Genomic DNA, 26339 nt, shown 5'->3' on the forward strand with positions numbered 1-26339 from the left:
ACTCACCTTGGCGACCTCCACAGATCTCTCCCCAACCTTGGTGCCTGGGCCAGTCTGGCTTACACGACAAAAAACTGGGGAACAATCATAACTCATGGACTACTGCAGAAGATGGGCTTCTACCTATCTGATGCACTCAGCAGATACTGCATCTGTTAACGGGCCCTGTGCCAGATGCCAGGGCACAAGGAGGGAAGCCCAGCCATTACCCTCCTGGGCTCCTCACAGCATGGCATCAACAGTACTACGCCCAACGTCGCCAGCCCCAAACTGCGGGAGTCAGAGATGAGAAAGGCTTTGTGTGAGAGATGGAATCCCTGACCTTCACCTGGAAAGACAGGGTGGGGTTAGGCGCAGACAGAGAAAGCATTTTAGGCAAGGACATATGGGAGTCAGGAGAAGATGTGGTGTCTGAGGAACCCACAGAAAAGCAGACAGCGTGTGTGGGAGAGAAGGTAAGAGACAGGCAGGGTTCAGATCTGGAGGGTGGGGTGCATTGTGTTGGGACTGCATCACATGGGAGAGTGGCATGCTCAGATCTAAGCTACATCGAGGGTAGAATGGAGAGGCTTGACACAGAAGGCCAATGTGGAAGCTATTACAACAACCAAGGATGACATGATTAAAGGCCAAGGCAGCAGTGATTAAAGAAGGGGACTGGCTTGACAGCTCTTTGTGTATATTTGTAGGACCTGGACACCAACCAGTGGCTTGGGAAAGTGCAGAAAGAGGAGCTAAGGACACTGGGCATGTTTTTAGCCAGAGTAACTGGGGAGGGTGGATGGCCGTGCCATTCCCCAAGAGGGCCTACAGGAAGAGCTGATTGGGATTACTGGCCAAGAGAACTCAGACTTGCACTGCCCCCCCTGGGAGTCGCCTCGAGGCTACTACTTTAATTGAAATTCAACTCTATTCCTCACTTCCATTAGCCACATTTCAAGGGCTCAACAGGCACATGTTGCTAGTGACCACTGTTCCAGACAGCATAGATCTGCAGCATTTCCACGATCACAGAAAGTTCTACTGGACAACACTGATTTAGGTTATCTTAATGAGCCAATATCACAGTTGGAATATACATAAAAATTGGAATCATAAAATAAATCATAAAAAATAAAATGGAATCATAAAAATAAAATGGCTAATAATTACTTTCGCTGTTGATGTTGCTGGATAGTTCTATGTAATTCTTCTACTTCATACTCTAAGTCTTTCTTCTCTTGCAAAAGACCATCAATATTACGGTGCAGTTCTTCCAGTTCTTTCTCCGAGTGCCGCTTAGATGCTCTCATGCACGGTTCCTGTTTCTCAGATTTTAAATGCTGCATTATGTCTTCTAATTTAGAAACTTCATTCTCCTGAACAAAGAAAAAAAAGCAGTACTGAGAACATCACTTGATGTTTCTCTTCTTTCCTGCCAAAAGCTGCAATTAACTGTGCTCAAGATGCTACCTACAACAAGAAAACGGTGGTAGCTTCTAGGACTTCAATGTGAGAAGAAACATTAAGTCAGGCCAATTTTCCACATACCACAGAAGAAACTGATGCAGAGAGCTTTTAACTTCCCCATCGGCCCAACTATGGTTGATACACATTCCCCAAGCACCTCTTACACATAATCTCTATCTCCAGAGGACAGCAAGTAGCAGAAGAGAGAGACATAGGTCTCTCCCTCCTCTGGGCCCGGGGAGGGGAGCTGTCTGGAAGGCTGCCCAGAGGGAGAGGTTTTTTGCCTGTGTTTTGAAGAATAAAGGACATGGGGAAGACCTAAGCTGAAGGAAGAACACGCAAATGCAAAGAGGTCTAGGAGGGCACGTGAGAAACTACAGGACATCTGGGCACTGCTCGCGGGTAACAGAACCAGCTTAAGAGGGGATCAATCACATGCCAAGCCGACTGCACTGCTGTAAACACATAAACACATGTGCGCTGAGACTCTGCAGGCCTACGTGGGTGACTAATGTTTGAACCACGTGAGCACCTGCAGGCCCCTGGCAACCAGCCTGACCGATTGTTTGTTCTGGTCCTTGTCTTCCTCTCAATCTCCTGGTAGGAAAAGGAAAATCTAAAGAGCTCTAAGTTTCTTGAGTTTGAAGGAGGAGTTTGTAGTGCATTTTACTTCTTTAGAACCATAGAGTTAACAAAGCAAGCTAGGCATTAGCAAGTAATCTAGCCTTAGAATTACTAGTAATCTAGCCTAACAAAATGAAATACACTAAAAATTTATGCAGTTAGGTCAACTAGACTGTCTACAAATGTTAAGAAATGTTATGCAGTCATAAAAATGCTGCTTAAAAACATTTGTAAAACCATGGGGAGGGAGAGCGCCTGGGTGGCTCGGTCCTTAAGCATCTGCCTTCGGCTCAGGTCATGATCCCAGGGTCCTGGGATGGAGCCCTACATCGGACTCCCTACTCAGCGGGAAGCCTGCTTTTCCCTCTCCCACTCCCCCTGCTTGTGTTCCCTCTCTTGCTAGGTCTCTCTGTCAAATAAAATCTTTTAAAAACCACGGGGAAATGCCTGTAATGTTAAGTGGGAAAAACAAAAAGCTAAGAATTATGAAAAAAAAAAAATCATGAATCTCACCACCCAGAGATAATCCCCACAACCTTGCTGCTCATACGTGTGAATACGCAAGCACATACATGTGGATGCATGTCCAGGTGCGAGGACATGTGTGTACAAGCACAGGCACTACTATGTGAATATACTTCCATGTACACATCAGTACTTGTCCTAGAAAATATAAAATAAGCTCTCCAAAAATGGTTAATTTCTGGACTGAAAGCATTTTTTGTTATAAGATGATTAAACAAAGCATTTGCAGACTGGCCTGGTATCCTAACTCTTGTCCAGAAGAGTATGTTAATAGGAGAATGCTTACTCCATCCTAAACACAAATCTTATGAACACATTTGGGACATAATCTGTTCATAAATAGGTCAAATCATTACATATATACCCTTATTCAGTCTCCTGTGGAAGCAGTGTGGACAGGGGATCCTGTGTCTTTCCACTTACCAAGTTATGGTGTTCCGGGACGTTGCAATGCAGCACCCCCATGGGGATGAGAGGTACAGAGAAGTGGGGAGGTGGAGGCCCATACACGATGGGAGCCCCAGCGGGAGGTGGGCCATAAACAACAGTGCCGGGGCTGAGAGGTTGGCTACTGCTGGGCAAGGGAGGAGGGGGCGCATATAGGGCCGTGCCCTGCGGTACAGGCGAACCGTCGGGAAACACAGTGTACATCATGTATCCATGAGGAGGTACAAATGGGTGGTCCTCTCGGTCCTCTAGCTCGCTCTCTTCCTGGCTATCTCCTCCGCTGTCTGCATCTTGAAAGAAATAAACGGAAGAGTGTTTTACCCCATGGCTTATTAGATAAACAAATTTAGCAGAGAATGGCAGCATTTAGGCCCAAATCCCCAAGATGCGAGAATGAAATTTTGCAAAAAAGGTCAAAGCGGTTTTGAAAAGTTGATCAAAACAGGGATTCATATATTTTCAGTGGCTGAAAATTGAGTTTTTCTTATGTCTATCTGTTAATTTCCTTTTTTTGGGGGGGTTCTTCATTCATTCATCTATTCTGCAACCATTCGGGTGCCTGCTTCAGGCTATAGAAGAGACCAACAGAGATACAGAAAGGAGCAGTGAGACCCACAGCTCTCAGCACTCACCACGATCATGATGCATGGCCCTCTAAGCTGCTGGCTCTCCTGGTTATCTCCCTGACAGGCAAGATCTACATTTATCACTGCTGACACACAGCCTAGCACACAGCAGGCACTCGATAAATAACTCCTGAATAAACACATTCTCCGAAGGTGGCATTCCCCTTTTACACTCAACAGTCTCAGAGGAGCGGAACACTCTGCCTAGGATCACGCAGCTAGCCACTGCAAGAGCGAGGACTGACTCCCACGTCTGACTCTTCCTCTCGGAGCTTCAGAAGATGGACCTGTAACCCTTCATTTTAGCCGAGCTAACCACCACCATGACACAAGAATGGCGGCACCTGCCATGGCCCAGGAGTGCAGGCGAGGCAGCATGGAGGAAGGCTCCATAGAGGAGTGTTGTTTGCGGGCCTGAATCTTGTTGAAGGTTGAGCAGGAATAGATTAGGAGAGGAAGGAAGGACATTCTTTATTTTTTCTTTTTTTAAGATTTTATTTATTTATTTGACAGAGAGAGAGAGATCACAAGTAGGCAGAGAGGCAGGTAGAGAGAGAGGGGGAAGCAGGCTCCCTGCTTAGCAGAGAGCCCGATGTGGGGCTCGATCCCAGGACTCAGAGAAAATGATCCGAGCCTAAGGCAGAGGCTTACCCTACTGAGCCACCCAGGCGCCCCAAGGAAGGACCTTCTACTAAACAAGTTTAAAACAGGGAGGTGAGCGGCACACGGCATGCTGTGGGGATCTTAGGCAGCTGGGGTGGCTGACTTCAGGACAGTAATGGGAAGTGAGACAAGAGGTCACTGGCCAAGGCCCAGCACAGAAGGTCATGCAGAGTAAGCTAAGGAGTCTGGCTTGTGTCTTATGGATTTCAGGGAACCAATACAAGAGACACGCAACTTCCCTTCTGTGATTTAACTTACCTCTATTTGAAAACGATTTATGTAACCCACTCCTGATGGGAGAATACACCCAGTATCCCGAAACAGGTGGAGGCCCACTGTCCTCTTTTCCATCCTGCTGTCCATGACGTGCTTTTCCAACAGGAGTTGAGGCTGTACACTTTAGGCCGACACCAGAGTCCTTGGTGGCCTGGGAACTGTGGCTGGAAACCTAAAATAGATGATAGAAGAGCCCATTATTTATCAGAAATGAAAAGGCTGAGTTGGAGAACAAAGTTGAGATGTGGCAAAGTTGAGAAAGAACTGGTTTCTTTTCATAGACTCTGATTCTCATTTTTCAGACAGAAGACAAACATGATTACCCAGTCAAGTCAGATAAATGGCCTGAGTGTGGCCTCTCTGCGCCAGTACTCATCTTTCCTGGGGGCTTCTCCCCTTTTGCCTTGTTCTTGATGGCCCACCAACAAAGACCAAGGAAACCAGTGAATTTTCAAGGCCATCTGGGATATTAGTCTCCTGCTGTCTTGACGGCCCACCAATGAAGGCCAAGGAAACGAGTGAATTTTCAAGGCCATCTGGGATATTAATCTCCTGCTGTCCTGGGAGCCTGGCGTGGGCCAAGAGGCTCTACTCCGCCACCCTCCCTCCCTTCCAGTCATAAACAGGTCTGCTTCCCAAACCCTCGGCCAGCTCAGCCTTACCACGTTACATCTAACCTACACAGATTCCACCTCCAACCATGGTTGTCAAGGCTGTCTGGATTCTGGTTAAGTCAACACAGCCCTGGGATCCTAGCATGTCAGCCCCTTCCCCCTGACTGTTGCCTGCCAGCTGATCCTAGCAGGGTGTCACCCAGCCCCTCTGCTCTGGATGTGGGCCACTTACTGTCCTCTCCTCACTTTCAAGCCCCAAACCTTGGCTTTTTGTCTCCTGAACATCCCTCAGTGCCATCTCTTCTCCAGCTCCACTGCTCTAGCTCCGGCTTCTGTCCCTCACAGAATGAGTTCACATAGCGCCCCTGCACCGCCCTGCCCTGCCCCAAGTTCACCCACCGCAATTCGGGCTCCCACACTCAGCCCAATTACTCCTCCTAAACTACGCCTCTGATCACAGTACACACAGCCTCAGTCCCCAAGGTCTCCATAAGTCAGTGCAAGAGATTTTGAGGCCCTTTTCAAAAGCATGAGCCCAATCTACTTTTCCAGACTCACCTTTCACTGTTCCCATCCAACCGTCCAGCCCCACAAGGCTACTCACCACAGCTAAACCAACTCCCCCCTCCATACCTTCCTCCCTCCTAAAAGGCCACCCCTTGAGGGTTAAGTGCCAACGTCGTGACTGTGTGTGATGCCTTCTTTCCTGAACTTCCTCACTGAGGGATCCCTAACACTTCTCTATACCAGAGCACACAGGTCAAGTCTGTTGTCACGTGCATGCCACTGTGGTAATCACACAGGTGTACCTGTCTCCCCACCAGTGCATGAACTCTTGGAGAGAAAGGGCTAGACCATTCCTCACGGCACACCCTCCCCACCCCACATAGCACCTGACCTAGATTTCAGTGAACACAGAATGAAACGTCAGCTAAAATCAAATGAAATCCAGGCACCCAGTTTTCTATCAGATTCTGCACAATTTTATACCCATTTCCAACAGGGTGACCGGGCTCGTCACCTTACCCCCTTGCAGTATCTTCTATCAGGCACCCACAACATGCTACCTGAGCAGGAATGGGCAATGGCAATACTCTTGAGAAGGCCCTATTTTCACCTCAAATATTAAGGACCCTTAAGAACCTCAATGCATTAGCTTAGACATATTATTCTTGACACCTTCTTCACAAATTGGGAGAAGAGAGCATTGTCACATTTCCTTCAAGAAAATTCAGTATACACTCCCAGCATCACAGACGTCCTACTTTTGATGATGATGGTGGTGGCATAAAGTACCAGTAGCCTCGTCTTTTGAAAGGATCTGTCATGCTGCTGATGTAATCATTCTGATGAGAAACCTCACGTCGAAGTTCGGCAATTTCTTCCAAAACATTTTCAAAGCTTCCTTTGTTATCTGCGAAGGAATGCCGGTCTGTGAAATTGGGCATGAAGTCATCTATTTCACGTACACGAGTGATGCCATGGCAGCCAATGACTTTGATCAGCTCCTCAAAGCTGACTTTTCAGCCTGTCCCATGGTAGTTTAAGTATTTGCTAACACTTAAAGAGGACAAATAAACCCCTCTGTTGTTCATTTATAAACTGAACCAGAGAAAGAAAACAGATCTGTAAACATTGTTTCTTTTGAAAATTCAAAAAATCTCTGGTCTCATTGTAATCAAGTTTCTTAAAACTCCACTTACATAAAGTGTTTTTTAAATTCTTTGCTTTTATTCATTAAGCTAATTATCACAGCTTGTAAAGCAAGCATGGAATTGATCTATCTCAGTTAAAATAAATTTGCTATGGTGAAAAACAAACGGGATGATCTTTTTTTTTTTAACGTGATTTGACTTGATTTTAGAACAACTACCCAAATCAAAGCCCGATACTTTACCAGCCCCGGTGAGGTCCAGTAAATTCCGCAGCCTTGCTATCTCTGTCCTTTGTCTCTCCATTGTCTCATTGAGCTTCTCCATCTCCGCCACCTGTGAGTGCGCTCCTCCAGTGCCGACATCTATTTTCTCCATCTGATTTTGATACTGTTAAAATATCACATACACAAAGTTGTCCACGAATACTCTTTCCCAGATGCATTTATCCTTGCAACTCGATTTAATACTTCTAGAACTTTTACCCATGCTTTCCTCATAAGGATGCCACGTCACTCCATGTATTGAAATCGCACTCTGCCTGGCACGCTTCCAAATTCTCTGAGCGGTCACCTCCGCTACTTTTGTCTTTTAGGAACCGACACAGGCCCATACAGAGGAGATCTCAGAGACTTGGCACTGACCTGCTCCTCTTTATCTCTGAGAAGGTTCTGCAGGAGTTCGATCTCTGCTTCCGCTCGGGTCAGATCCCTGGCCGCTTGCGCTGCCTTTCTGCTGAACCTCTCAGTCTCCTGCAGCTCCTACTGGGACAGAGGTAGGGGAAAGGCAGCACAGCTGTCATTCGCTGTCTTCTTCAAGTCTCCCCTCCTCTCAGATCGACTTCTTTGTTCTCGCCCAATTGCCAGGCTGGCTACCCCATGTGTGTGTGGCACTGGGTCCCACCCTGTCCTGCGCTGTTCCCATCACTTGGCAGCCTGTTCCACCCCTCCATGGGGCCAGGTGGCCGGGGGGGCTGCATCAGAAAGAGCCAGAGCTAACTTCTTCTTCATTAATCTCCAGTCTTCCATGACTGGGGACTCTCTGGACTCCCATTATTAACTTGTCTCTCCTATGAACTATCATCTTCATCTCAGGAGCATCTGTACCCTTCAAACTGCTGGAGACAGCATTGCAGTCAGAAGGCAGAATAGCCCAAGAGGTCACTATTATCTGAGTGCACAAGATGAAAAGTCTGGGGTTCAGAAGAATGACAAGGCCAGCCTTTGAAACCTTGGTTCAGGTGTGTACGCACACCCATCTCCTGAGGCAGAGCTCTACACTCTGAGGTGGGGAGAGTATGTTTCATTTGATGGTTCCTGTCAGGGCTCAGGAAAGGGCAGGACCCAAGGCAGGGCTGTGATGAAATACAATCCATAGGTCTGACGGGAGATAGACAACTTTCCAGTGGTTTCTAAGATAACCAAAGTCTATAACAAAAGAGCAATAATACAAGTGGCTAGGTTTTGGGGCAGCAGTGCCTGTGGAAGCTTGTTTTAGACACGTGGACTCACCTCTGCTCGTTCCTGGTTAATTTTCATCACAGTTCCATGAAGGGACTTGAGCTGGTCTTTGGCAACGGTGAGCTCAGCCGTGGCTAGCTTATCTGAGGCGGCCACGGCTTTCTTTAGTTTCTTCAATTCTCTGTCTAAACCAAGAAACCGTTCCTGAGACTTGGCATCTTCAAGTTTCTTCTAAAATAAAAGAAACATTAAACTCATGAACTCATTTAGACTCATGAACAGTGAGTCATTCGGCAGCAGTGAATGAAGACACAAGCTCCATGAGGGCAGGGACTCTGGTCACTACTACCCAGCCCACACCTAGAATATCTGGCACAAAGGAGGTACTCCATAAATAGTCATTGACTGAATGAATAAATAAAATCAACTAAAAATTGTGTGGTAAACTTAGAATGAAATCAGTCTTCTTAGTCAAGAACCATAAGCGATCAATCACAGATTCATTTACTCATTGGAAAACCATTTACTGGTACCATCACCAAGTGATGGACCAGACCCTTGTGACTGCTGAGTCAGGCCCTGGGAGATGGTGGTAAGTAAAGCAGACTGGGCTACTGCCCTCAAGGAGCTTATGAGAGACAGATAATAAACATACGCTCAGACAAATATATAACAAAATGGTGGCTAGTAACTATCAAGGGACAGAACAGGGTACTTTTTGAGAGAACAGCAAGAAAAATGGAGATTGGTGGGGAGGGGCAGTCAGAGAGAAGGATGGAGAAGCGTGGTCCAGGAGAGGGAATGGCATGTGGGAAGGCTAGGAGAACTTGGCATTTTTGAGGAACTGAAAGAAGGAGCCTGGTGAAAACAGGAGGGAGCAGATAGAGGTAAATCTTGTCAGGCCTCATAGGCTTAAGAATTTAGGTATTTTTCATAAAAACTACAGAAGTTCCTGAGAGGAGGGAAATGGCTGGGTAGGGGACAGGGGACTAACAAGAGTCAATGCCTGTTTCTGAAAGAGCACGGTGGTGGCTCTGTGGAGCAGGCTCATTGGTGGGAGCGGGAGCTCGGTCAGGTGGCCGTACCAGTTGTTCAGAAGAGAGATGATGGCTAGACTGGGGTGGTGGTGGCATCAGAGAAGGAAAAAAGGAACTATATTCCAGATATATTTTGGGGACAGATACAATAGGACTCGGGAACTGAAAGGTTCTTGGTCAAGTATGAAGCAAGTCACTCGCTGGGGCTAGGAGAAGGGAGTGACAAGGTATGAAACGGTGGAGCACAGGAGAGTGAACTGACCAGAGAGAAGGGTAACGCTGCCCATTTGAGGTTGATGACCAAGAGATTATAATGATACCGTATGCCTGGGTGGGTGACATTTTTCTGCAGAAATGCTCAGCATGGGTATCAGTGCAAAGAAAGCATATAGCTGCAGTTCTGTCAGGCAAGTGAGACAGGAAAAAAGGACAACGGATTTGAGGATATTTGCAAAATTGGCTATAGTGGGGGGCCACGGAATTTAGGTCGGGCGATGACGAGGAAGGTGGACAGGAAAGCCTAATAGACAGAAAAGGTAGGGCTCATGCCCTGGAGTTGTCCATGACGTTGAAAAATTGTCAGTGTGGGGTCAGTGGATAGAGTTACGAGCAGCATGGGATTTCAGAGGTGGCGGGCACAGTCTCTGAACTGGCCAAGGGGGAGGATGTGACGATGGGAGAAGACGGTTGAGGTGGGATGGAGAAGCAAAAAGAGGCCAGCGTGTCAGAAAGGAAGCTGAAGAGTTAAAAAGTAATTTCCCATGGATGTGTCCAGTTGGGCAAGGGGTTTTAGAAGAGGCGAACTCAAGCCATCAGCACACATGCTCTAAGGTCACTCCTCACATGCCAGCTCGCTCGTTTTCATCAACCACATCACCTGTTTCAGGCCCTTGATTAGACCACATGCATCCCGGTCTCCCCTGGGTCCAGTTGGCCTCTGGGCCAGCAACCTCTGGACCAGGCCCTGCACAGAAGGCCTGCTCGTGGGGGGCAAGACCGAGGCGTGGGGACAGAGGTGTAACGTTTTTCCGAGTCTTCCTACCTTTTTCTCTAACTCCCGGAGTTGGGCCAGAATTCTCTCCTTCTCTTCATCAGCTTCCTGAAGTTGGAGATCTGTAAGGCCTTGGATTTCCTCCATACTTTTTAGATTTTCTTGCAAATAGTGAATTTCATTCTCCAACTGCTGGATTCTTGCTTCGTGCTGCCTCTTATCGAAACTAATCTGTGAGGAAATCAAGTTTCAAAGAGGATTTTTAAGCAAAATAAAATCTTTTTAGAGAATCACATTTCATTTTACTAAAAGAGGGTAATGAAATGTTGTACTAATGAGTTACAGGGCATGGTTTTATCTTGAATGTTCTCTAGAATCCACTTTAATGGATGTATCATTGTTAAAAGAATGACAGCCAAAAAATCAGATTCTGGCACGATACCACACCCCAGCAATGTAGTGTTGTTTGCCTGCATGCTCAGAAATATTTCTTTCTCACCTGCTTCCAAAACAAGGAAAACACAGTCACAAAGAAGCCTGACTGATATCAGTAATCACATTCACAGCTGACTTTTAGTCACAGGCAGTTTGACTGGTTAAGAGTGAAAATAACATGTATTTACTTGAGAAGGAAGCACTGCAATTTGTTGAAAAACAGGAATATTGGCCAAACACTTCCCTCCAGCTGCCTCTCGCCCGCTCCTTACCCGTGCTTCCAGGGCCCTCTCGCAGGCGTGCCTGAACTCTTCTTGCCCGCTCGCCAGTTTCTCTTGCTGCAGGGCCATTTCTTCCTGGAGTTTTCTCTCCCTTACTTGTGCTTCCTGTCTTTCCCACTGGGAGCGTGCAAGGATTTCACTGAACTGTTTCTGCAAATCAGCAAGACTTTTCCCTAAGACATCTGAGGAAGTATGGATTCTGGTAAGGGGAAAGAAAAGATGGTGTGAATTTTATGACTGGTGTCAGATGCCGGGTGCAAACATGCTAGTAACAGTGCACGAGGAGAGAGAGCTGTCTGGAAGCCTGGAACAGGATCATCAGTCACAGCAACTCAGTGCCTCCTAAGTGTAAATCATTGTTTTAGCTGAGGACCGCTGTCACTCTGAAATCACAGGCTCCTAGGGGGCCACCAATGTCTGCTCAAAGAATAAATGTCTGTTTCATGTATTTAAATGAGTCTTGCTTTTGATATTTATTTTCTACTTAAAATGCATAATGTGGCTCTACTTCCTGACCATATGCAATGAACTTCCAAGAAAGTGTTACTCTTAAAACTTTCTGCTTTTTAAATTAAATAATACCAAAAAGTATGAAAGATTTAAAATGTAGAAAAAAGATCAGTTATAGGCAGTTTGAACGAAGCAATCTTGTGTCTCAATCACGGAAACAGGACACAGGAACGCTTACAAAAGAATTCGGCCATTAACAGAACTTGGGAAGGTGAGTCTCTATGCACCTCTTGTTCCTCACTCAGCAACCTCAACACCTGGAGGTCCTGATTTTTCATTACCTCATTTCCCCAGCTCCTGACTTCAGTTTTTTCCTTAGCTCATCTACGCGAGCGGCCACTTCTTCTGGACGAATCAAACCATCAACCACATGGTTCAGGTGACTCTGGAAATCTTTAAGTTGCTGTTTTAATAGGTCATTGTCATCCTAGGGTCAGTGGTGAAACGGGGAGGTAAAAGTTACCAAAACAAAATTTAAAATACACACATATATCCATACACAGTCTATAGTACTTGTCATATGATAGTTCTATTCAGTTCTTTAAAAAATGCTTTCTATTTGGGCTGACAATATCCAAATCTATCCACCAATGTAGTCACAAAAGACAGAACCAGGCATTACAATGTTTCCTGATGTGATACAAAAATAACTACCTATAAACACTACCTATGAATGTCTTCTTGCTGAGAAGTAATTAACTTGAATGTAAATAAACCTCCATATGTAACATAAGGACATATGAATCAATACCAGAAAAGACACAACCGGTAAGATCTAGAATATAGGAAACTATAAGGACAAAGACCTGGTTTTCTTTAAAATATTACAAAGGGGGAAAGAAGGAAGAAACCTATAGACTAGAACAGACTGAACAATCAAGTCAACCAAATGCAACGTGTGTACTTCATTTGGATCTTGATTCTGCACAACACTTGTAAAAACTGAGAGAGAGAAGGGTCATGGGACTGGGTCCCGCGCTGGGCTCCACACTGAGTGTGGAACCTGCTTAAGATTCTCTCTCCCCCATCATCACACTCAGGCTCTCTCTCTCTCTGGAATGAAACAAAACCAAAGTGTGTGGGACACCTGGGTGGCTCAGTTGGTTGGGCGGCTGCCTTCGGCTCAGGTCATGATCCCAGTGTCCTGGGATCGAGTCCCACATTGGGTTCCTTGCTCGGCAGGGAGCCTGCTTCTCCCTCTGCCTCTGCCTGCCATTCTGTCTGCCTGTGCTCACTCTCTCTCTCTCTCTCTGACAAATAAATAAATAAAATCTTAAAAAACCAAACTGTGTGAGATAATCTGAAAATCTGCATAGGATAAGGCATTTGATATTAGGGAATTACTATAATTTCAAGATATAACATGGTATCAGTTCATGCTTTCTTAAAAAGCCTCTGTATAGTATTTACGGATAAAATAAGATTTTCAAATTTCATTTATTATGAGAGAGAGAGAGAGAGTGAGCATGAGTTGGGGTAGGAGCAGAGGGAGAGGGAGAAGCAGACTACCCACTGAGCAGGGAGACCAATACAATGCAGAGCTCAATTCCAGGACCCCAGGATTATGACCTGAGCCACTCAGGCTCCCCAAGATTTTCAGAGATTTATTTCACAATAATTCAGTGTGTGAACAGGTGTGAGGCAAGTGTTATGGCCGGCATTACAGAGGAGATAGGGCTGGCCGTGCACTGATAACTATTGAAGATAGGTAATACGTGCATGAGGATACATTTTCGTATTCTACTTTTGTATGTCTTTGAAATGCCCGTAATTAAAAGTTAAAAAAAAAAAACAAAAAAAACAAAAAACACTTTGCCATGAGACTCTGTCTGCCAAGCAACTAAAAATGAAACATCTAATACTGAAACATCTCTAATAGCTTATAATTCTCTGTGGGAATATTTGTTACATGCCAGCATATTTTTATTATTAACAAACACAAATATCCCAAGAATTAAATTCACACAACACCTCTTTCAAGTAAAAAGAAATGGTTAAAAATCACCTAAAATTGTAAAGTAAAATAGTTCTGCACCCTAAGGTGCTGACTGTATTCTCCAGAATACCTACACTCCATCTGAGTGATTAATTTACTTCAAACTAGTGAATTTCTCTTAACTATGGTGGAGAATTCAGAATTGCAATGAGCAGGTTAACCACCTCTCCCATGAGGAGCCTGTTATCTGTAAACTGTCCTGCCTACTGTCCTGAGGGGCCCAGATTTGTACCGCTGTCTAATCTTGGCCACAGGTGATCTGACCCAAGGCCAGACAATCCGCTGACTAGTCAGAAAACAAGTTCTCACGCTCTCCAAAAACTGGACCTAGATCCAGGACATCAAGTCCATGAGAGCAGGCCTTGTAAAGATAAGTCAGCTCAGGGCTGGAGTCCACCGGGCACATTCAATGCCCACAGAGATAAAGCAGAGAAATGAGAGAGCCACGTAGCTCCTGAAAGACAGAGCAGCTCTGTCTCCTTTCTGGAGCTCGTGTCAGTAGGTTTTGGTTCATTGCAGCTAAATGATTTTCTGACAAAGATAAATGCAGAGTGAGTTTAACCTGAACTCTGTATCAGGAGGTTAGCAGGCTAATGACCTAGTTACAAATAAGGTAATCTCACAGCATGGGCTAAGTGTTCTGGAAAGCTGATTTCAGTTCCTAACTTGGAGGAGAAGTCTCCAGAAGACATTTTAGTCCCTTCCTTAAGAGATGTATACTAAAGTATTTATGGGTGGGTATGATGTATGAGATTTTCTTTTGAGGTATTCCAGCAGAAAAAAAAAAAGTGGACTGACTGAACCAAGAATGGCAGCATGATGACTGGTCAAGCAGAGAAAACAAAAGGACATAAGACTATTCTGTTTTTGTGATGATTTGAAAATTTCCATAGTGTTCTACTGAACACCTGACACACAAGTCAAATAAGAATGGAAAATCTACACACACTTTATGATATTCACTTCAAATATTCAGCTCATAGCATTAAAAATTAAATTCTAGGTTATTACATTTCCTTAAACTTTGAAAAAAAAAATATTCAAGGCATTGAAAGGAGAGAATTTGGATGAGCTTATTCCAGCCCTGCATGGAAACCTTCCCTAAAACCATAGCCATTCTGCCCCTTTATTTCTGATGAAGTATGACACATGCCACCGCAGTCAGCCAAGTGGCCCTTGGCCTCACAGACCGAGACCTGAGTGCTGATCCAGGTACTTGTTTGCCCAGACATCTGTGCCCTCTGAGAGTTTAATTATCTGGAAAATCCTGTCCACCTGCTTCTCTGGCAGTTTGTTAGGCAGATTACTGTGACACTGGCAGTAAAAATACTCGGCCAAAGCAAACTCCCATAGATGTAAAGTGACTGCATTTTATTTTAGAAAGACTCATTTCATTTTAGAGAGAAAGAGAAAGAGAAAGAGAAAGAGAAAGACACAGCATGCACGTGCCTGGGCACACACAAGCAGGGGAGGGGGAAGCAGACTTCCCACTAAGCGGGGAGCCTGACAGGACCCAGGGCTTGATCCCATACCCCCAGGGCTCAATCCCATGACCCTGGGATCATGACCTGAGCCGAAACCAAGAGCTGGACGCTCAACCAACTAAGCCCCTCAGGCGTCCCATGACTGCCTTTTTAATAGCATCCTTTCTGAGGAGAGGATTATGAAAACTGTTTACAGTTAAGAAGTTCTGCAACCCACTTTAGTTAAATTCCTGGATAATTACAAAGCTATTTCAGCAGAAGAAGAATGCATCAATCTGATCCTTTGAGCTCAGCCTGGTGACAAATCTGCTTCTCAGAGAAATGTCAGGTAATGCTTTCTCCTGTGAGTTTGCACAGTCCTCACTGTGTACACCCGACTGGCTCCATCTCTTCACACCCCCAAAACAAGCCGAAGGACATGTGTGTCAATAATCTTACAGCGATGGGCTCACAAGGGGCACAGTACCGTCCTACCCAGAATCTTTCTTTTCTAATAATTCAAGTTGCTCACTACAGGTTGGAGCAGGTTAAGTGTCTGAGGGTGTCCTACGTAAGAATATATCCTGAACAGACATGTCTCTACCTGCAGCTGTTTGAGCTGTGTGCGGAGCTCGCTATTTTCTTGGTCCTTTCCTTCTGAGAGCTGGGCTTTTCTGACTGCATTCTTGAGGGCTTGCTTTTCCTTCTCAAGTTCCTCTTGAAGGGCCGATTGTTCTAACTATCACCATGGGAAGCAACAATATGAAAACAAACATAAACACAAAACATAACATTTTAATCTATAAAGGCATAAATATATTTATATACACACACAATCCCTTGATAGCTATGGTTTTATAATAATGCGGTTTTATGTTTATATGTTCAAATTTCAAAGCCCATGCCTTCCTCAGCCATTAATAAGAAAGAGTAGACATCAGAATTGGCTCAGCTCAGATATACCAAATAGCATCTCAGGGGTGGGCCCAAGTACCTACTGTATTTAGAAGTTCTGTGAGTGATTCAATAGTTACTGCTCTTCCTTCCCTTAGAACATTATTTCTCAAACTGTGGTCCTCACATACCTGTATCAAAATCACCTGGTGTGCTTGTTAGTCATGCAGATGCCCAGATGACATCTCAGTCTCAATGGACCAGAAGCTTGGGGGGAGGGAGCAGGGATCTGCATTTAATAAGCTTCCCCCTCCAAAAAACAATAGTAAGTTTCCCAAGTGATTTCATACAGCTAAAGTAAACCAATTAGAGATCTGCAGATCAGAGAGATATCTGTCATGCTCCGTAACTCTCAATATATGGCTTGAAGACCAGGTCTGGTAGTGTTCCTACCAAGAAGGGGAATATCCCTCTTAATACCAAGTAAATCTGTAAAAAGCCTAGGCTATTATAATATTTTTGTCATGACTTATGAGAAAAAAAAGGACGATGGAAATACAAAGGACAACAGAAGTCAAGCTAATAAAGTCTGGCTTGAAAACTTAAGAGAATTTAAAAAAAAAAGAAAAGAATTTATTTGACATGAGATGCCATCTAGAAAATTTATTATTATTTAGAAATTTGTATTTCCTGTTACTTCGTTTCCCCCCAACTTCCCATTTTATTTTTTTTTTTGGTACTCTGATCTTGTCAACTCTAGTTTTGTAAAACTTGATACTCTTGAGAAATATAATCCTGACAATTGTCAGATGGTCATTTGATATCTCATAAGGGATACAAATTAACATAATTACTATAATAAGCATGACCTATTTTTATTTCCTTTCTAATCACATGAATGCTATTTTACATACATTCCTGGGATTCAAACTATCTTATTTTATTTCACTTTCATCCAATAAGTGCACGTTGACCCCTTTTTGTGCCAGGCCCTGAGAGAACAGAAACAGGCATACACAGTCTGGGTAGTCACTGTGCCCTGAGCCTAGTGGGAGAGACGGGCAATCTAAGCTTATCTAAAATTTTTAGATTTAAAAATCTAAAATGCTTTGAGCACAGGCTACAAGAATACTAAAGTAGGATCCTGAACCCAGATTTCCAGCAGGCACTAGAGGTGGGTCACAGTGGGCTTCCTGGAGAAAGATGCAGCCTGTGTGAACAAGAGCTGAACAAAATTAACATTATTAATTTGATAAAGAATATGCCATAACTGGCTTCCATCTGCCTCTCTCTCTCTCTCTCTCCCTCTTCCCTACCCTTCTTGCTCCTGGCATCCAAGAGGCACACTTTCCACACTTCAGATGCGCTATGCCCCTTCTTGCGTCAGCCTAGAACACTCATTCCTTACCCCTACCCTTTTCACGCCCCCTCCCTCTGCGCAGCGAAGTCCAACTCATCCTTTGAGTCTGGCTGTGAGACCTTCCGCTACGGCAGTCTTCCCTAACCACCCCTCCCCTGCGACAGAATGCGATCCCATTCTTTCTCCCACAGCTGTTTCACTACTGGACTGTCAGCTCCCCAAGGACAGTGACCACATCTGTGCTGTTCACTGCAGCATCCACAGGACCTGCCGTCACTGGCCAGTCAGTAAGTGGTCACTGAATGAATAATTATTCCTGATTTGCCGGTACAATTTAAACAAGTGGATACTTCATCCAACCGAAACAGAAAGTAGCAAAATGAAATATAACACTAACTTAAAAGAGGTCTCTCTTTTAAGAGATCTCTCTTTTAAAAGAGGTCTCTCTTTTAAGAGGTCTCCCTAGAATTTATTGAATACCAATTGCTAGAGGTGCTTTCGAGCCCAATATTTCCCTTATCCTCACAAGGATCCATTTTATAGACAAGGAGGCATTTTTCAGAGGCTCAAGAGCTGGGAAGGGATTTGCATGCTCACGCAGGGGCACACAGGGGCACACAGGGGTACTGTCTGAACTCAGAACATCTGACTCCAAAAATGTACTCTTCCCATCATTCCGCACACATTATGTTAAAAAATGTTTCCTCTTACATTAAAGAAAGGCTGATACGTTAACTGCATTCTAGATGGCTTTATGCCCCTACTTACCTGGCTGAACCTTTTAAGTTCTTCCAACTCCTCCTTGAGCCGGCTGGCTTCAGCATCCCGTATTTTCAGCTGAGCCTCTAGCTCAGCCTCATAGGCACTGAGATCTCCCTGGGTCTGCTGCAGGGTCACATTCACCTCATGCTGCTCCTGGAGGGCACTTTCTAGTTCTGCGAGCTCCTGTAAGGATTCAGTACATTTATGGAACCCTCCCTGTGCTGCATAAGCACCTGCAAGTCATTATAAGTAACTGGAACACCGTGAAACAAATTGGCCAGCCAATGCTGGCCTGGCCCACATAGTTTTCATTAGCAATACAATGAAACTGCAGGCTGTGCATATCCAGGTTGGAAAACAAAATCCTGACTAAATGTAATCAGAAAAATCAGTAGGCCACCAACATGTTTTCCAAAGTAATCAGCTGTGTGACACTTTCAATGTGACTGAATACATTGGGATAAAATGTAAGGCCTATTTTCCATCAGACCCTGGAACAAAAGTTTTCACATTTACTCTTTCATTGTATCTTCACAGCAACTGTGTAAGGCACAGTCATATCTCCATTTTACAGAAGAGGAACTAGAGAATGAATATCTAAGTAAATTGCACAGGGCAGTGTAGCTAAGAAAAGATAGGCTATGAACCCAGATGTCTGACTGCAAAAACCACACCCTTTCAATTAAACCACAGCATGTTCATTTATTAGAAGAACAAAATGGGATTAGCACTCTCTAATCTAATTAAGGATGATAGAGTAACTTGAATGAGTGCTGACAAGAATATAAGTACATATTGATTAGTGTACTGTAGTTCTAATTCATTTTAGTCTATCTGTTTTTTTTTAAATTATCTCAGCTTTTATCTATTTATTTGGGATCTCTTTTTTTTTTTTTAAAGATTTTATTTATTTATTTGACAGAGAGAGAGCACAAGTAGACAGAGAGACAGGCAGAGAGAGAGAGAGAGAGGAAAGCAGGCTCTCCACTCAGCAGAGAGCCCGATGCGGGACTCGATCCCAGGACCCTGAGATCATGACCTGAGCCGAAGGCAGTGGCTTAACCCACTGAGCCACCCAGGCGCCCCTATTTATTTGGGATCTTGAAGAACTATATCAAACTATCCTAACTTAAAGAGGAGGATCTTGTGATGGGAACTTCTATAGGATTTCTCAGGGGTGGTCCAAAAACCATTTGGCTTCTCAATTATTTGGGTTGCTTGTACAAAATGCAAATTCTACTTATAACCAACAAAAGTCCAGAGTATATAAAGAATTCCTGCAAGTCATTAAGAAAAAGACAATCCAATAGAAAAATGGGCACAAAGTATGAAAGGGAATTCACTGAAGAGGAAGTCTGAATAGCAAATAAACAAAGGGAAGGTGCCCAATCTTTCAGAAATCAAAGGAAAATCCAGTTATAACAAGATATGAGTTTACATGGAGCACAGAGGAACAAGTTAAACCATAGAAAACAACAGACCAATTTAGCATGTGGGACACTCTACAGGACCACTAGCCTGGCTTCTACACACACATCTGCCTGCACAGCTACCAAAGACATTCTTGGCACAACTGGGAAAACTTGAATACAGTTCGGATATTAGATGACATTAGGGAATTATTATTTTTTCTATGTATAAAAATGGCACTTTAGTGACGTAGGAAAATGTCCTAATTTTTAAGAGATGTGTACTTGAGAGATGATGTCTTGATATTTGCAATTTTCAAATAACTCAAGGGCAAAAAAAAAAAAAAAAAACCAGCAAAATATTTTTTGAATCTAGAAGAACACACAGATATTCAATGAACTATTCTTTTAAATTCTTATAAATTTAAATTCTTATAAATTCTTTTAAATTCCTTAAAAATTCTTATAAATGTAAAATTTTCATCAAAAAGATACCATTTCAAACTCAGCAGACTAGCAAACACTAAGACTGACAAAAAGTTAAATTTCCTGAATGTGATAATTATTCTGTGTTAGATACTCTATGTTAGAAAATGTCCCTGTTCCTAGGAAACACATGATGAAATATTTTGAAGCTAAGAAGGGTGATGTCCACAACTAATTCTCAAATGGTGAGAAAAATTTGTATATAAAAACATGTAAAAATTATATATGAAAGAGAAAACGAGTGTAGCAAAAATATTAATTGATGACTCTGAATGCATGGTACAGTGTTATCTGTCTTATTCTTCTAATTCTAAAATTTAAAATTATTTCAAAATAAAAGCTTAACAAATAAAAGTCAGATAACACTAAGGCGTTGGCAAGGATGTGATATAGTGGTAGCGCTGCCATTGCTGGAGTAGAAACTGACTGAATCCCTATGAATGGATTATTTGACAACGTCTAGTGAAATTGAGGAGGGCACATACCCTCTGACTTATGCTCCAATCTTGAACATAGTCCCCTACGCTCAAGATGTGTGCAAGGATGTTACATTCAACATTATAATAGCAAAGACCAGAAACCACCTAAATATTCTCCAAGAGGAGAATGAATAAGCAATAAATTTGTGGTAGTACCTATAATGGAATGCTATATACACAAATAAAAATACACAAACTAGAGCTACATGCATCAATGTGTATAATTCCCCAAAACATAAACAGGAAGGAAGGAAAAAAGTAGCCAAAGAATATCATATAAATATATATAATATATATATATATAAAGAATATCTTTTATATAAATCTTAAAATTATGCAAAACAATGCCACATATTGCTTATGGATGGCTACATATATAATAAAAGAGATGCAGGGAAATAAGTATATTCAAGATTTTGTTACCTCTGTATGGAGGTATGCAGAAGGTTTCATATCTGCAATGTTTTATTTCTTAAGCTGAGTTTAGAGTACATGGTGTTAAATATAATTTTTGACACTTTTATCTGCCTGAGAATTTTTGTAGTATTAAATATATGAATTCAAACTTCCAGAGCAAGTCCTACTAGGGATGAAATCTGGGAATCTGGGTTCTCATGCATGATAACAGTGTGTTACACAACTGAAACAGATCATGTGAGATCTCTAAATGAGTGGCAGTAAACCAGGTACGGAAGGATAGGGTTTAGAACACTGTGTCTTGTTTTGTAAAATAAAGTTAAAATTATGAATAACAATAAGAATCAGAAAATTATGTTGTGCTTAATATGAACATTTAATATAGCAACTGTAATAGCTATAATTTCCTATTTGTTATAGTTCTTTGATAACAACACGTTTCAGGGGGAGCGACTCAGCTGGAATAATCTTCCCTTTCTTAGTAAAGGAAAATAATGATTCCAAGTGTGTCACTAAAGGGATAAACTCCATTAAATAGTCATTAATACTTTTTGTCACTTCAAATTACACGGTTGCTAACTTCCAATCACCTACTTCTAAGGCTGAGGAAACAGGCAAGAAGAAACAAATCATACCTTCCTCATATTTTCTGCATCTATGGCCACTATTTCCAGTTGGTCCCTCTCCTGCTCGACCTCACTCAGTCTCTGCAGCAATGTCTCCTTCTCATCCTGTAGCTTTCTGCACTCGTTCTGGGCCTGAGCGGCCTGGCCTTTGACAGTCTCTAGGTATTCTTGCAACCCACTGATGACACTTTCTAAATCCTTCTTCAGGGCTTCGTTTGCTGCTATTTGTCCTACACAAAATGGAAAAAAGCAAGGTGATAATGTACATAAGAAAATCCTTTCAAGATACAGAATTACTGCACTTCGTCTCCTTAGTTGTTACTGGCTAAGAAAGAAATTCTAAGCTTTCAATGATTTTGCACCATCTTGTTTTTCTTTTTCTTTCTTTCTTTCTTTTTTTTTTTAAAGATTGAGCCCGATGCGGGGCTCGATCCCAGGACCCTGAGATCATGACCTGGGCCGAAGGCAGAGGCTTTAACCCACTGAGCCACCCAGGCACCCCACTTGTTTTTCTTTTTCAAGATAAAATGATCATTTTCCCTCTATTATCCAAAGTGCAGGAGTATTAACTAGTTATAGAATAAAAGCAATATAGTCAATGGGCATTGCTTACAAAATGCTCAATTCAGGCTGTAAGAAGTTTAAAATAAAACAATGAAGGGGTGCCTTGCTGGCTCAGTGGGTTAAGCCTCTGCCTTTGGCTCATGTCATGATCTCAGGGTCCTGGAATCAAGCCCCACATCAGGCTCTCTGCTCAGTGGGGAGCCTGCTTCCCCCCTCTCTCTGTCTACCTCTCTGCCTACTTGTGATCTCTCTCTCTCTCTCTCTTGCTCGCTCGCTCTCTGTTAAATAAATAAATAAAGTCTTAAAACAAAAAACAAAAAAGGTTCCCAATAATTCAATTAAAAAAAAAAAGAAAAAGAACGAAAATAAACTTTTCCTGGGGCGCCTGATGGTTCTGTCATTAAGCGTCTGCCTTCAGCTCAGATCATGATCCCAGGGTCCTGATCAAGCCCTGCATCAGGTTCCCTGCTCAGCGGGGAGTCTGCTTCTCCCTCTGCCACTCCTTCTGCTTGTGTTCCCTCTCTCCCTGTCTCTCTTGGTCAAAAAAGTTAAAAATATTAAATAAAATTTCCCAAGTAAACAATGAAAAATGTTCAACAAAACTGTGAGTGCTTGCTGCTAGATACACAAAACAAAACCACTCAACATACAAGACTAATCCAAGATGGGCAGCATAAACATGTAACTTGGAGACTTACAAAAAACCACAAACCACATATTGGGAACCATGTATTGGGAACCTACTGTGTGCCAGGCACTTTATGAACACGACCTCATTTAATCTTCCCAACAGTGATCAAGACAGAAATAACTTGTCCCAGGTCCCACGGCTGATAATGGCAAAATGAGAACTGGGCTCTTTTTACCCCATCCTGGGCCCTCACTACTACAACCTGTATTATCTTCCTCCTCCATGGATATGGCAATGTCACAATCTAAATCTGCATTGCAAATGTAGATCCTAAAATTCCTTCCACACTCTCCTTAGAACTAGGCACTGAATGCCCTGGTGTCAACAGGCTCTTTGTTCCTGAAAGGATTACAGGCTTTGGACAAAGACAATGACATGCCAGAGCTTATCGTGATCATGTACTGACTTCTTGCCTACTGAATGCAATGATCTGACTCACTAGGAAATAGATGCAACAGAACTGAAACCAAAAAGATGTTTTACTTACAGTAAACATTTTTGGGTACTCTGCAAATATTTCCCTATCAAACACTGGTATGAACAGCTGAAGCATATTCAGCTCACATCTGGATTAACGCCTGCCACAGTGTCATCTGTCTTTTGTTAATACTGAAGCATCTTAAAGTTTTAAATTAAATACTGACTTACTATAAATTATACTTCAATTCTCACCTTCAGTAAGCTGTTGTTCAAGGTCCTTAATCTCTTCAGTTTCTTTGGCAATTCTGGAAAGTATCTCATCCAAACGGCTTTCAAGTTGTTTGTACTGCTTACTCATAATGTCAAGTTGTTGTTCTTTACCTCTTTTCTGAGCCTTCATATGGCACTGAATTGAAAAGAAATCAGCAAAATCCTGAGTCCCTTAAATTCTTTTAAAAATAATAATGCTTAACATTTCTAAAGGAAGAATGGAAAATAAAATGTAACAATTTGAGTCTGTGCCAGGCCCTCTGTTGTCTTCACACAGTTTTCATTTAAACCTCAGGATAACTTGATCTGGAAATCATCTCCATTACACAGATATGACAACTGAAAATCAAGGAGGTTAAATTTAAACGAGTTTTCCAAGGGCATACCTACTAGGTAATTGTAGCCAAGTTCAATATTCCTGGAACTGCACGCATCTTTTAATGCGGTTTCAAAAAAGTTAATTATATATATACATATATCCATAGAAAATTACTATATTCCAAAATGTTAACAAGAATATATATGGGGAATGCTTGGGTGGCTCAGTCAGTTAAGCGTCTGCCTTTAGCTCAGGTCATGATCCCAGGGTCCTGGGCTGGAGCCCACTTCTCCCTCTCTCCTTGCCTGATGCTTCCCCACTTACGCTTCCTCTGTCAAATAAATAAATAAAATCTTTAAAAACATTTTTTTAAAAAGAATGATATCTAGGGGGAGGAATAACAGGAGTTTTTTTTTCTTTTTTAGGAGTATGTTTAATATTTTAAAAATTTTATAATAGTCATATCTTTTTAATCAAAAAAGCACATTAAACGTACTTTAAAAAATGGTTTCTTAAGGAAAAATAGAGACATGGAAGAAATACTTACTTGGGATTGAGGTTTATTCTCAATTCCTTATACAAAGAAATGCTTTATTTTTCAGTTTGATACACAAGGGGCTGAGAGAAACCTCCAAGACCATTCAGCCCAGAGAGTCTCAAGATGAAGGGCCTCCAGAGGCACACTCCTCTATTTCAACATATACCCCCGGTAGGAAACAGAGCTTTCCTGTACTCACACAACTATTGGCACCGTGACAGTCATGCATTCAGAAGCTAGAGTAAACTGAAAAGACTAGATTATATTTCCAGGTGTGCTCAGGGGAAAAAACCTGAGAACCAACCGGTCTAGTTTAACCCTTCCTTTTACATGTGAAAAAACTGATTCTCAGATCTACCAGTGACCTGCCCAGGTCTGCTCTGAGGCAACTGTTCCTGTGGAGACAAAACAGTTCCCTCACACTCACACCCTCATGCCTCAGGTTTGCCCCTACAGGATCAGAGGAACAGAACAATAGAACAAGAGAAAGTTATCAGGAGAAACAACTCCATCACAGTCAGAACCAACTCCAAGCTCTCAAGTCTAGTACTCATTTGATTATAAAAGAATTTTTTAGATGTTCTGCTGCCTCCAAAGACAAGAAAGAAAAGTCCCTTCATTTGCAAGGAACAATGAATGGCAGGCTGCTCAGAACGTTTCTGTTACACTATTGTAAAACTTGATGGGATTTTCAAAACTCTTCTTTGCCTGCCTTCCCAGAATACCCATCTGAAATCTTTCTGAGAAGGTAACTGCAGATACCTCCTCAAATTCTAAGTAAATTTAGGGTTTTAATGGCTCACGAAAGAATTTTAAAAAAACAAAAAACAACACTGCCTTCATATCTCCATCATTAAATCTTTAAAATTCACCATTAAAAATTCCACTGAAATCTCTTTACACGCAGGACCCAAAAAAGGCTCAATATGCCAATGATCTGCATTAAGCACATGGGATCAAAAGTACATTCTGCGATTTTTCATGACCATGGAGTTCACAAACGAGTTATAGAAACAGGAACTTACATCTCTGACTCCTCCTCGTTTCAAGTCTTTTGCACAAAGAGAGAGAAAATCGTCATACCTTAACTTAAAATTTGTCCTGTTAAAACTGAGCCGTTGAGAACAGGGAAACTGTGGGCGGAGAGCTTTCTAAAGCTGTTTTCAAAATCACGTGCACTTCCCTCTCTGACAGCCACATTTTTGTAAGCGCCTTCGAGCCTCACTTCCCAGAGCTTCAAACCACATTCCTGGCGGAGAGTGAGCGGCAGCCCAGCCCGTCCAATCACGAGCAGCCTCTGCAGGCAGGCCCCACCCCCCACGCTTTAAATCACAACACAGGAAGCTCCCAAGGGCCAATCACACACAACCTTTGCAACAGATTACTACAGGCTGATTGCACACAGAGAACAGTTAGCTACCTTTCGCTTCCACAGGGCATTGCCAGGTAGGGAAGAACAACACAAATCTTCCTTTATTGTTTGCTGCTGTCGTGTTTGTGCCTCTAGCTATGTACATTTTTTATAGCTAAAATGGGATTTGATTTTTAAATAGTACTTTTTCCTTTTGAAACCTAGTTAGATGCTTCTGTTTGTTGAAAACTTGACCGGTTTGTCTCTGAGCTAATTTTAAAAATAATTAATCTCTGGAGTCCTGTAATTCCCTTGTGGGGAAAGGGTCGCTGCAGTATCCTAGCATGGGCTCAGCCTTTTCCTAAAAGATGAATTTAGGAAATCACTTAATCTTTTAAAATCACATTTTCACCTTCTGCAAATTAAAAAACAACAACAACAACAACAAAAGTCACCAATCCTGCATATGCTGTGATGAAGTTCCTCACCAGTGTATGCAAAACCCCCAACATCATGGAACACTTTATTGGCACCTAATGTGTTTGTTCTCTATCCTATCTCAGAGTCACATAATGTTTTCTCATCTCTCAAGCCTTTACTTTTAAATTCTATTTGCTATTCAGAGAGGCACTTTATCTGATTAGATAATAAAAGTTAACTGAATAAAAGTCTCTCCATCCATAGAAAAATATGAAGGGACCCCA

At 42.7% G+C, this 26339-nt stretch overlaps 1 protein-coding gene across 8 annotated transcripts in view; it reads right to left on the bottom strand.

Annotated features, from left to right (window-relative positions):
• Positions 1-26339, bottom strand: part of CNTRL (centriolin) — an 89876-nt gene that overhangs the window by 23159 nt on the left and 40378 nt on the right. For 7 of the 8 annotated variants that reach the window (XM_032308548.1, XM_032308546.1, XM_032308545.1 and 4 more), the window contains 14 exons: positions 23410-23563; positions 21492-21712; positions 18072-18248; positions 15654-15788; positions 11872-12017; positions 11072-11279; positions 10416-10595; positions 8388-8567; positions 7521-7637; positions 7122-7266; positions 6490-6638; positions 4593-4782; positions 3022-3335; positions 1153-1358 (listed from right to left, as the gene is read on the bottom strand). In XM_032308548.1, coding sequence (XP_032164439.1) covers positions 1153-1358; positions 3022-3335; positions 4593-4782; positions 6490-6638; positions 7122-7266; positions 7521-7637; positions 8388-8567; positions 10416-10595; positions 11072-11279; positions 11872-12017; positions 15654-15788; positions 18072-18248; positions 21492-21712; positions 23410-23563 — 2522 coding nt within the window. Of the gene's footprint in view, positions 1-1152; positions 1359-3021; positions 3336-4592; positions 4783-6489; positions 6639-7121; positions 7267-7520; positions 7638-8387; positions 8568-10415; positions 10596-11071; positions 11280-11871; positions 12018-15653; positions 15789-18071; positions 18249-21491; positions 21713-23409; positions 23564-25367; positions 25554-26339 lie in introns of those variants that run through there. The other variant, XM_032308553.1, reaches the window with a different exon arrangement.

The sequence above is a fragment of the Mustela erminea genome, chromosome 12, assembly GCF_009829155.1.
Source record: "Mustela erminea isolate mMusErm1 chromosome 12, mMusErm1.Pri, whole genome shotgun sequence".
In the NCBI taxonomy this organism is placed as follows: domain Eukaryota; kingdom Metazoa; phylum Chordata; class Mammalia; order Carnivora; family Mustelidae; genus Mustela; species Mustela erminea.